We start from the raw sequence: 12,690 nt of genomic DNA, 5'->3' as shown, positions 1-12,690 counted from the left end.
TGGTTCGAGTCCTGGACCTGGTGGCTTAAACTCATGCTGGGCACATGTGCATGCGTGCCCAAGATCCCAAGAGGAGACTGGAAGAGAAGGGATTGCGGCATAGCCATCCCCCCCCCCAGGGGTGACTTCTCGCTTTCTGTCTCTCTGTCTCTCTCTGTCTTTCTGGCAAGCACACGCACCCTATAGCAAAGACCTCTCAAAAAAAAAAAAGTGAATAAATAAATAAAGTTAAATAAGCTAATTATTTTTAAAAAAGATTTAACTATATAAAAATAGATTTAACAATATAAAATTGATTTGACTGTATAGAAATTGAATCCTGTTGGTCAAAAACCAAAATAAAAGGCAACTGGGGCCAGCAGGTGGTTTGGTGGTTGAAGCGCTGGACTCTCATGTGGCTGACTGCAAATCAAACCCGGACCTGAGGGCTTGCTTTCCTGCTGTCCCTTTCACTCTCTCACTCTCTCTGTGTGTCTCTCCATCTCTCTCTGATGAGCACATGTGCCCTGTAGCAAAATTTAAAAGAATAATAATAGTAAATAAAATTAAATAAATCCTTTTAAAAAATAAGAAAAGAAGGCAACTAACTGGAGGAAATATCGGCTACGAATATAAGCACAGGTTAGTGTCATTCATACATTAAGTTAGGACTGGCAGGTGGTGTGGAGGTTAAGGGCACTGGACCCACATGGCCGACTGCATGGAGGCCAGGGGCTGTGAACTCAGTGCGGGGGTCTGAACACCTGCACTAAGAGTTGGTTTCGCGGCAGTCGCCATCAAACGGGACGATCTCTGTGCCTCTCTGTGCCTCGTTTTCCTTGTCACGAGGCCCTGTGGTTGCTTTCCTGCTCCTGTTTGGTCCAGCCCCCGCCCCCCACCCCCCACACACACACAAAGATCAAACCTCCAATCAATCAGAAGCATTTGCTTTGTAACGAAGCGAAGAGGACATGGGAGTGAGCAGTCACATGCTGGGGCCAGCAGGTGGCGTGGTGGTTGGGGTGCTGCACTCCCACATGACGGACTGTGGCTCGGGTCCTAGACCTGGCAGCTTGCTTTCTCATTTTCCCCTCTCCCTCTCTATCTCTTTCTGGTCAAATAATGATAATAAATAGGTAAATAAATAAATAAGGTGCTGAGCTGCCTCCCCCCGGGTTTGCCCAGAAACTGGGGCAATGCTGGTAAATAAAAGCATGGGTGACGAAGATGCACTTTAGCAAGGACGAGGCGCACAGGGTGAGGCCAGGCATGCAGTTGTGAGTGGGGGTGAGACTCCCCACAATGAACCTCTGTCTCCCTGACCCTCCACCGCTCGAGACGCCCTCCCCTGGCCCTCGGGTCCCTGCCCGGCATTCCAGCCTCATGCTGCCATCTTCTCTCCCCAGGTGCGCCTTGAACCAGGATGGCTGAGCCCCGCCAGGAGTTCGACATGATGGAAGATCATGCTGGAACATACGGGCTAGGGGAGAGGAAAGACCAGGGGGGCTACACCCTGCTCCAAGACCAAGAGGGTGACCTGGACCATGGCCTGAAAGGTTAGTGGACCGTGGCCACGCACTACCACCGACCTCGCTCTGGCAAGGGCTGGCAGGGAGGACTCACAGCCTGGTTTTCGAAGGAGGGTTAAATACTTGATCGTGCTGTGGGTAGAGCGAAGCCTCATTAATCTGAACGAGCAAAGGTAACTCAGTATGGGAGGGTATTTGAAAATGTACCTTTCCTGCACCAGTAGGTGGCGTGTTGGTGAAGGCGCTGGATCCCACGTGGCCAACTGTGTGGTTTGAGCCCAGGACCTCATGTCTTGAAGATCGCCCCCTGTGGGTGTACTGTGTGTGTGCCCAAGATCCCAGGAGGAGAACGCAGGGTACAGGACTACAGTGCGGCCATCTCTGGGGTGTGCTTTCTGTCTCTCTCTCTCTCTCTCTCTCTGTCTCTGTCTCTGGCAAGTGCACATACTCTACAACAAAAACGGAAAAAAAAAAAAAAAAAACCCAGAAACAAAAAGAAAATGTATCTTTCCAAAGGAGAGATTGCCGCGGGAGAGAAAGGTGGCATGACCGAGATAACTGGGGCTTGTCACCTTGTTAATACTGGTGCTCTGTTGAGTCTTAGACCACAACTGTTAGCCTGTAAGTCAGTAATGTTCATTAGCATGTAAAATATGTGGCTTTGTAAAAGTTATTTTAGTTAATTTATTATCATGATGATTATTTGTTCATTTGATCAGGGAGAGACAGAGAAAGAAAGAGAAAATAGGAAAGCAAGCCTCCAGGTCTGGGACTCAAACTATGGTCAGGCATGTGGGAGTCCAGCGTCTTAACCACCATGCCACCTGCTGGCCCCAATATGTGACTTTTTAATCTCTTCCTTAAATTTAGTCTGTTTGTCCCTACTTGGCAAAAGTCGGTAGCCTTGGGGTTCTTACAGTATTCCCATTAATTAACTACATTGTCTTCTAAATGTTCTGTAATACAGTCTTTTGGCCAAGTTGACCTGGCCTCCCTGTCTGCCTTCCAAATGAATGAGTTGCTTTCCACTGGCCGCTGTGTTTGGGGAGCGCTTAGGGCCCCCAAAACCCCCTTTGGCTCCGGATGATGGCCCCTCACATGCAACGGGGAACCCCATCTGGCCCAGGGCACTCCCAGGGGGTGCTGGTGGCAAGTACTCCCAGGAGGATCCCACGATGCGGTCCCATCTGAGAACTCAGACTCCGTTTCCAGACCCCAAAATGCAGAGTCTACTCTCCCTTTTAAAGCTAAAAACAGCAAAATGTTTCGCAGTCCAGCGTGTGGGGTAGTGGCTGGAAATCCCAGGGCCCCCAGTGGGAGGTCCTCGCCGAGCATCTATCCAGCACGTGCCCTGGACACTAAGGTCACCAGCGGTGGCCGAGAGGTTCCGGGGCATGGGATACAGGGACTGCTCTCCAGCTCCCAGAGGAGCAGTGGGAGGCCTGGGTGGCCTCAGGCCTCGTTGTGGGGGGCCCGGTTTCAGTGGGGAAGGTGTTGTTTTATTTAGGAGGAGCTTGGTCTGAACAAAAGGATATGAGGTGACCACGGTTTCCTTTTTTTTCCTAACTTCATTTCTCACTCTCTGGGCCTGCTCTGTTTTTCATGCTTTTATAGAAATAACATGTTATCAAGGCCCTCTCTCTCACTCGTAACTGGTCTACCGTTCAACAAAACTAACAAGGAAAAAAGATTTCCGGCTGTCCAGCGCAGAGCCTCGTGAATGTGTTGATTTTTCTTTCATGGTGGAGAAACAAGGGATGTTTATATAGGTGTGCTTTGTTTTTAAACTGAAATTGTTTTTGAATAATAAAAATGAAATGTTTTGGGGCCGCAGATGGCGTGATGGTTGGGACACTAGACTCCCACGTGGCCCAACCATGGCTCGAGTCCTGAACCTAGAGGCTTGCTTTCTCACTCTCCCTCTCGCACTCTCTCTCTCTGTCTCACTCTGGCCAAGTGGAAGAAAAATTATAAACAAATAAAATTTAATTGATAATTTTTAAAAACTGTTTTAAAAAATTATACATTTCATTGTTTGATAAAAGAGAGGAGTTTGGGACTTAGAAAGGGGGTCCAAGTTGGGGGGGAAGACAGGACACACCCTCCGGGGAGCACAGAGGCCCCAGGAGTTCCGGGGGAGTGGTGGAGGGGAACTGCAGGCACCAGCCTCACCTCCTCACCTGGGGTTGGGCAGGGTCCCCTACAGTGCCCCACGGAGGGCATCTGTGGTTCTGGTGGCTGTTCCATGTCAGAAAAGCAGTTTTCTCTGCAGGTCCTTCTGCGCCTCTCTCCTTACCCTCCTCACCCCATCTTCCATCCTTCCTCCTATTTTCTCCATTTCCTACTTCCCTCTCTTTCTCTCTTCCCTCTTTTTTCTCTGCTGCCTCTGATCCCGTCTTCTTCACCCCCTTTCTCCCCCAACCCACAATGCCCAGCGTGAATAAGTGAGGGTGGTGGTCCCCATGACCTCAACCCCAAAAGGCCAGCAGACAGGTTTTCTCTCTACCTCCCTCCCGTGGCTGGTGTTTCGAGGGAGTTGCAATTAGGGGGCGGATTCTGCCCCTTCCCAACAAAGGCCCTGAGTCCCAGAGTCCCTCACCAGGTGCTCAGGACCTGGCGTGGCGTCCTGCACAGGTGTCTGCACGTCTGTCCTGCAGGTTCTCAGCACTACTCTCGCTGCCAAGAGTCCTGGCTTCAGTGATAAAGCATATGGCCACTCTGCTTACTTTTATTTTATTTTATTTTTAAGGTTTATGCCATAGGGCACATGAGCCTGCCAAAGAGAGACAAAGAGAGGGAAAGTGAGAAATCCCGCCCCCTCCCCCAGGGGGATGGCCACGGCACAATCCCTTCTCCTCCATTCTCTTGAGATGTGAGGCACATGCTCCCAGCTTGACAACGGGTCCAGAATTCAAACTACGCCACCTGCTGGCCCCATGTCACTCTACTTATAAAGGAACTACCCCAGTGATGAATGGGGGCACTTTGCTAGTACTCTGCTGTTCTAGAACCTTCACCATCACCATCGACCATCTCAAGCGATGCTCTCAGCCCCTGAGGGCACAGCACTTTCCCTTTACTGATAACACATGAAGATCGGCTAAGATTCTGGGCTCGTAAGTGCGCTGTTAGATCAGAATCCTGTCTTCAGTCCCACGATAGCCGTCCCTCACTGCCCACCCTCCCCCGCCTCGTCTCTTTCTGCCAGGTCCCGGGAACTTCAGTTATTAAGCTCCCCTGGGTGGAATCTGAGTTAGAATCGCCTCACACTGAATTCCTTCCCTCATGGATTGTGCCAGTGAACAGTGACACTGTACAGGGGTCTTCAAAATGGCCCAGGGCTTAAGGGAGTTAGATCCCACATGGCTGACTGCATGGCTTGAATCTTAGCCCTGGCAGCTTGAAGAGCTACTGGGCATGTGTGTCCAAAATCTGAAAGGAGGCGGAGACGGAGGAAAGGGGATTGCAGTGCGACCATGCCCCTTGGGAGGTGCTTTCTCCCTCCCCTCTCCTTTTCCCACTCTGTCTCTCTGTCTCTGTCTGGCGAGTACACATGCCTTCTGGCAAAAAAAAAAGGAGAAAAAAATGATCGGCGATGTATATTATGAAAAAAAACTCTGCGTATATCTTAAGGTATTTTTACACCAAAATAAACTCATAGTTTAATTCTATTTTTCTGTGCACTTTTTAAAGCCCTCCCTCCCCAATTTAGAGGCAGGGCAACCAGGTTTTAAAATCAAGCTAAAAATATGGATTATGTCACAACAAATATCCTATCTATGTAAGATATTCATAATAGGGGAAACTGGGCGTGGGGTATACTCTTTGTACTATCTTCACAATTTTTCTAGAAATCTAAAACTGTTCTAAAATAAGCTTGTTTCAAATAAAGTCCAGGAAAAGTGATTTTTGAACCACCCTTTTTTTTTTTTAAGAGAAAACTAGATTCTCTTTGTAAAATAAGAACAAGCTTGCCAAGTTCTGTGTTCCAGGGTTACCTAAAATATGTTTGCCAAAAACAGTCCATTACTTAACATAAAACATGATCAGATGTTCTGTGCTAAACCAAAGAGACATGAAAAATATACATGTAATGCAAAATTTAAATCGCTAGTTGCTGGTCTTTTGGAAACGGCTATGACAGGACAGCATTTGAAATGTATTTTCTTATTCAAAGATACTTCCCAAGAAAAAGATACCTCCGAAGGTTTCATAGTTCTCGTTAAATTAATTCTTGCTACTGAGGGTTTAGAGGGAGCTATTTTCACATGGGGAGTGACAGGTTTAAGTTGGCAGAAGGTGTCACTGTACTAGCAACATTTTAGATAAGTGACAAAGACTGTTTTGAATAATGACAAGAAACTGCATGTAAAATACCAGAAGAGGTCTCTAAGTGGATGCTAAAATTTGAAGTGGGACTGGGTACAGCAAAGAGAGTTGCAAAGTAGGTGAAAGTGGGTTGACTGGTAAAATGATGCCCCCCAATGAATTAAAAGGTGTCTATGGGTTAACCTGCTCTGCCTTCCAGATAAGGCGTGGAAAGAGCTTCTTTCTTTCTCTCTAAGCAATTTGACAGAGAGAATGCAGACAATGAGGATTGCAGGCTCTGGGACAGACTGGGGGAGGGGGGGAAGCATGCTTCTGTGCAGACACCGCCATGTTGTTGTTAGCCGTTCATGCCCCATTAATGATAAGACCCAGGACACAGTCGACATGAATCTGCCTCATCGTTATGCAAAACCTCGAGACAGTCTGCAGGTTATTTATTTATTTTTCATTTTTTTAGGTTTTGCAATAAAACATATGAGCTTGCCCGAGAGGTGGTGAGAGGGAAAGTGAGAAATAGACCACACTGCAATCCCTTGTCCCCTGTTCTCCTCCCGGAATTTTGTGCACATATGCACACATACCTGGAGTGATTTTCAAGCCGCAGGGTCCGGGACTCAAACTGCAGTTGGGCATGTGGAAGTCCAGCACCTTAACAACTACGCCACCTGCTGGCTCACAGTCTTCATGTTTTTATAAGCTCTAGGTCCAGGGAGCTGCATGTGTGCCTGATGCAGGTTTAAAATGAGCCGTTCCTTGGCTACTTGGGCTCAGCCAGGACAGGGTGTTCTGGGACGGCATTTTGACAAAGGGTAAGGCGTGTCTGATATCACCCTGCATTTGGGCTCCACTTTGCTCAGCTTTGCGTTCAGCTGCCTGAAGAGAACCATACCCGCCCCCCATCGTTCCCACAGGGGTAACCATTACCAATTTTAATGTATTCCCCAAAATGGGCTCTTTTGCCATTTGATGTCACAGAATCAACTTAAGAGACTGAACCTGAATATTGACAGCACAAGTTGTATTAAAAGAATGGAGAAGTGGAAGTCCAGCTTGCAAATCTTCTGCTCACGTGTCTTGAACTGGGAATCTTATTTTCCTGGAAAAGGAAAGCACTTCCTGGAATTCCAAAACCTGCCTCTTTTTGCTTCTTACAAGGTTATTTCTGGTCACAACCATGGACACTGTCAACAGTCATGGCATTGGTAGGCGTGTCTTCCTGTATGCTAATGAGTACCACGAGGGTATGAAGCGTTGGAAGGTTAGGCAGCCTTTGGTCCAAGCGCCATCTTGGTTCTGAGTGTTTCGGGCTGGGTTGTCAGTGGGATCCCTGTCTTAACTACGGGCATGCCTTCTATTGCTTAAAGAAAAAATGTTAGTGAGGGGCTGAGGGATGGTTTGAGCATGGGCAGTATGGCGGGTGACAGAGCTGACCTCTCCATGGAGTTCAGTAGAGTCTCTTGAAGGGCATCTCCGCTGAGTACCCCAACCATACCACAGCCTAGCAAGTTGGATCACATTCATTGTACCTCCCAAACTGGACTGGTTTCTCCATGGCTGTTAGTGACGCCCCCACAACTGGTCCACATGACTCAGGCCAGTTCTTAGCCCAACCTTCCACAGTACCCTGGAGACTTCATCCTCCTCTCACCCCAATCTAGACTTCCTTGCTACGAACCTGGTTCGGTAGCAGCAGCCCCTCTCATTTACTCTCCCCTTCCTGTGTTTATTTGTTTGTTTTTAATTTTATTTATCATTATTATTATTCTTTAATTTGCTATAGAGCATGTGCACTCACCAAAGTGAGACAGACAGAGAGAGAGAAAGTGAGAAAGCAGGCTACCAGGTCCGGGACTCAAACCGCAGTCAGTCATGTGGAGTCCACACCACCTGCAGGCCCCCATCCCTGTTTTGTCATCCACTGAAGATGAGAGCCAGGAACTGTTCCTTGGAGCAGAACCGGCAGACTATGGCCCAGCCTGTGCTGTGCACCTGCAAGCCGAGAAGGGCGTTTACTCCCCCTACCGTCCATCTTCACGGCATCTGTGGTTGAGAAAGGCCACTGGAAATAAGAGTGCTGGGGGGACAGTTCTTCCCGGCGGAGGTCCTCCTGCGCAGATACTGTCCTGGCTGTCCTATCCAGAGACGTTCCCTGCAGTCTCCTCAGCCACCCCTGCCCTGGGGGCTAGAAGGTGTAGCCTTTTAACTGGGTCCAGCTGCACCCCAAATCCAGGCTCTGTTCAAGGGGAGTGGGGAGAATGGGCACCGACAGGCCCCTGGCCGGCTGTGCCACAGAGCAGCTACCTGCTCGGTGAGGAGTATCTCACGGGATGGTGACTACGAAGTGATGCCTGAATGGGTCGCATGTGGCCAGAGCCCATTTGTCCATCTGATGCAATGGTCAGCCACCTGCTGGGAGCCCCCTGGGATGCCCAGTCACCAGCATCACCAGCACTGTAAAAAACAGCCTCGAGTTCCTGCTAGTGAGCAGGGCTATGCTGACTGGCATAATAACAAGAATCACTACTGCCATGGAGGGTTCCTCACATGCCAGGCATGGAGCTGTTTTAAATGGGCTTGAAGCAGTTTCATGCCCATAGAAGCCCTCCAAGTGGGTGGAATGACTACCACGCCCGTTTTACAGGAGAGAAAACTGAGGCAGAGGGAAGACAGGGAACTTGCTCAGAGTCACACAGCCTGTAGGTGGTGTAGCCAGGGTCTGGGTCCCCTGCCTGACTCCAGAGGCTGTGATGTGCCTCCTGCCTTCCAGGTGTTAGTCCGCCATGAATAGGACAATTAGGCAGCAGAGGAAACCCATTTAACCAACACGCACAAGAGGAGTTTCTATCACACAGACGAGGGTGGGCTCGCCAAGCTAAAATCAGAGGAGTGTTGAGCTGATGACTGAGATGCTCCTGGGAAGATCCATCCAGTCATCCATCCACCCATCTAATCATTCAAGAATTCCTCCAGGGGGCCAGCAGGTTGAGGGCACTGAACTCCCACATGGCTGACCATGGTTCGAGTCCCAGACCTGGCAGCTTGCTTTCTCACTTTGCCTCTCTCTCTCTCACACTCTGTCCCTCTCTGGTCAAATTAAAATAAATAAATAAAATAAGTCTTTAAAAAAATAATTCCTCTGTCCAATCACCCATCCCTCCACCTCTCCCTCATTCCTTTATCCAGTCATATATGCAATTGACACATCCATCCAGTCGTCTATGCAGTAATACAACTATTTAATGATACATCTCTCCATCACATTACACGTCCGGCCCTGCCTCCATCCACCATCCAATGACCCATCCACCCAGTCACCTGCCCAGTGGTACAATCATCCAGTTATCCATCCACCCACCTATCCTAGTCTGAGCCACGCCTTACTGGGCTGGTCACCTGAGCACAGTCCAGGGAGGACTGTACTGAAAGGAGAAGCCCAGGATTGCCCCCCATAAGCCCTTGGCTCCTTCACCTTACTGAGAACCCGACACAACCAGTTCTCTATTCCCCTCTAAATCTAGAGGATATCCAGGCCAGAGTCACTTGCCCTCCTTCTTGGAGCTGATGAGACAAAATATTTCCGCAAGTAGAAATCCTAATGGTTTGCAAAGAGCTGTCACCAGCATGTACGCATGGGACTCCTTCCAGCAGCCCCAGAAGGAGGCAGTAGAGTCAATGTCACCTCACCAGTTTATAAATGAGGGCACTGAGGTCTTGAGAGACAAGTCCAAGGTCACTTGACTAAAAAGAGGTGAAACTGGGACTTGAACCCAGACATCTGGACCCATGGTCAAGTGTTCTCTAGGCTGTGGCTCTCTCTTCCTGTTAGGGACCATCGGGAGGATGCTTAGCTGGCTCTGGGCCTGCGGCGTGCGTGGATTCCACTGGGTCTTCTGCCCTGTGTGGGCATCTTGTGCGTCATTGATTGAGTGCACCTGGAGACAGGCTGACTTCAAGCATTCTGGTTCCTTCCAAGTACCCCACCCTTGGCTCTGTATATGTTGGGCTCTCGAGAAGCCTCAGGCTTCTGTGTTGTAGGACCTGGCCTCGTTCAGCCCTGGACACTGAGTGACATCAATAATCCCATAAAAGGACCTGGAAAGACTGGCTTCCAGTGACACAGGGAAGGAGACAATTCAGTGTTCCAGGTGGGGGACAGTAGGGTTCTTCGTTTCTATTAAGTCACCTCACCAAGAACCTTCATGGGGGAGGAAGTGACTGTCAACCATTGCGGTCATTTGGGCCTGTCTTGTCCAGGCTTCAGATTCCGAGAGGACAGTTTTTATTGGTACCCGTGGCTGACATTGCCAAGGTAGCTCACAGCTTGGTCTTCGGCCCTCAGAGATCTTTCTATGAAAGGTGCTGGGTGAAGTTCAAATATAACCAGGCGTTCTGTCTGAAGGGGGCGAGGTGTCTGCCCTGAGCTGATGCCCACTTCGGGGAAGGAAGCAGATGGGACAGTTTCCCAAGTGTCCGCTTGTCGTTAACCACCAGCAGGGGCTCAGCTCTCTGGAACTCGCTGCCTATTTGTCAGTGTAAGAGTCGCCGCTCAATAGAATACCTGATTAAAAGGCAATTTATCCTCTCATCCAGGTGCAGACACACACCGCTGCATCTCTGTCTGATGACCCTTGTGCAGGGCACCTTCTGTTGGCTTGCGGGGGGGTCCCCCTCTGTGGATTGATCGCATTTCAGCTATCTGGGTCTCATGCTGAGGGATTTTCAGCTCCAAAAGACATTGCTCTGAGCCCTCCTAAGGTCAAAGCGGGCTTGGGCAGGGATGTCCCCTCTGAGGGGTTCACTGTGTATGTTCCAGAATCTCCCCTGCAGATCCCAGCTGAGGATGGATCGGAGGAACCAGGCTCTGAAACCTCTGATGCCAAGAGCACTCCGACAGCCGAAGGTGGGGCCTCCCTCCTGTCATTGCTTCATCCTGACAGCTCCCTCCATGCCACCACCGTGCTTAGCCATGCTTCGAGCCCCCATCCTGGCTGCCCACCACATGCACCCCTCCTGGCTGCCTGTGCTGCTGCTTTCGCTCTGGCTGAGGGCTGTGCTCACTTGGCACTTTGCAGGAGGGTAGCATACGGGAGCTGAGCAGGCTTCCATGCCTCGCTGGCCGCACAGCGTGGGTGCCTTCCACCTGTGTGTGCACCGGGGGCCGCCATCTTGCAGGGCTGAGATCCGGGACAAAGCAGGGTGCACATCAGCTCTGCAAAGCCTCATTCCACATCGAGTATCCTCTCACCCCATCAGATTCCCCCCACACACTCTTCTTTCATGCCACCTGTTCTCAGAGCAGCCACTTGAAGGGAGGGGGCAGGTGAGTGCATGTCCAAGCCTGTGCTTTGGGACGAGCCTTGGTTTGATATCCTTGATTCTTGGACTCTGGGTGTTGCCTGGGCCTCTCAGCCAAAGCGTTTGTTCCACCCCATCTTCTAACCTGTCCTCTCCAGACACTTGGTGTCCAGGTCATCATAAAATTTCTCGTGCATTTCCTGAAGTACCCCCTTAGTCCTGACTTCAACTAGCTTCTCTCGTTTCCCATCTTTGTCACTCAAGACTGAATTGGCTGCAGGAAACAGAAAACCCAGCTCACTGTAGGTTCAAGCATATACCTGAAGAAGTTCGCTTCACATAATGAGGAGTTTAGACTCGGACATCAACTCCCAGTGTGATCAAGGCTCTTCTCTCTTTATCTTCTGTTATCCTTAAAGGCTGGATTGTTGCCTCATGGTTGCAAGATGGCTGCTGCACTTCCAGTCTTCATATCTGTCTTCTAAGCAGGACAAAGTCGCAAAGCAAAGTGGCCCAAAGGGCCCTGAAATCAAATGTATTCTCTTTTTTTAAAAAAAGGCAAGAGTCTTCCTGTAAGTCCCACCTGGTAGACTTCTATTTCGTCTCATTGGCCAGAACTAGGACTCATAGCAATCCCTGGCTGCAAGGGAGGCTAAGACATTGGGTATTTTGCTTTTCCTATTCTTTAGTAGAAGAAATCAAGAGAGGACAACATCCCAGTATCTGCTCCTCCATCTCTCCACCCTCCCTAAAAAGAGTTCAAAGTTCCGTTCTCAGCAGCCCTCCAAGCCCCAACCACTGCTCTGCTGCTGTGGGCTGAGAACCGCCCCAACCCTCCCCAGGCTCCTACCTTAGGGTTAGTTCAGAAAGCGGCTGTCACGTGACCACCAGTTGCTAGGTGTAATGGTGTCTGTGTGGAGGATGTAGTGGGCGTGGCCTCTCTCGGTCTCAGCCAATGAGAAGGACTTCCAGGCCAGATTCCCTTGTCCTCCTCCTTGGAGCTGGTGAGGCAAGATGTTTTCTGCTCAGCTTGTTAGGACAGTTTTGCAAGTTGCCTGCTACCCTGAGAAAGTCCTGAAACTTGATGCCAGACCTCCCCTCCAGACCATGGCTTTCTGTGCTCTGCCAATGTTATTCTGGAAGACTCTAGTGAATTAAAAATTATTATTATTAAATAAATAATTCTTTAGGAAATAAAGACTCTCTCAGCCAAGTCTCATTGCCCTGTGGAACCGGTGCACATGTGGGCCTCGGGAGCTTGGCTCCCGCCACCAGGAAGCGCGCCCTGCTAGGGCGGACTCTGCCTGCTGCTCCACCTGCTGGAGATGACCCTGCTTCAGGGCCCTCATCAGGCTAAGCTGACTAGGCTCCTGGAGAGCCTTGAAAGGTGGCAGTTCCTTATGTGTGCAGGAATGGCCAAGGCGTGCCAGGGGACTGCTGAGGGAGGAGTGGCCATGGGAGTGTCCACCTGTGAGAGACTGACAGCCGTCTCTGGCAGCGGCTCCTGCCTGTGCTGCAAAGGGGGCCTGTCTGCAGGGCCGTTCCTGGGGCCTCGGCC

The 12,690-nt window shown here is 50.0% G+C and overlaps 1 protein-coding gene across 1 annotated transcript in view; it reads left to right on the top strand.

Moving 5' to 3' along the window:
• Positions 1-1,387: 1,387 nt before the first annotated feature.
• Positions 1,388-12,690, top strand: part of MAPT (microtubule associated protein tau) — a 60,879-nt gene continuing 49,576 nt past the window's right edge. The window contains exons 1-2 of the mRNA XM_027775990.1: positions 1,388-1,535; positions 10,651-10,737. Of these exons, the coding sequence (XP_027631791.1) occupies positions 1,403-1,535; positions 10,651-10,737 (220 nt within the window). The 5' untranslated portion in view covers positions 1,388-1,402. The remainder of the gene's footprint in view (positions 1,536-10,650; positions 10,738-12,690) is intronic.

This window comes from Tupaia chinensis, unplaced genomic scaffold (assembly GCF_000334495.1).
Source record: "Tupaia chinensis unplaced genomic scaffold, TupChi_1.0 Scaffold000624_1, whole genome shotgun sequence".
Lineage (NCBI taxonomy): Eukaryota > Metazoa > Chordata > Mammalia > Scandentia > Tupaiidae > Tupaia > Tupaia belangeri.
Note: the sequence above shows the minus strand (reverse complement) of the source record. Positions and strands in the feature narration are given on the sequence as shown.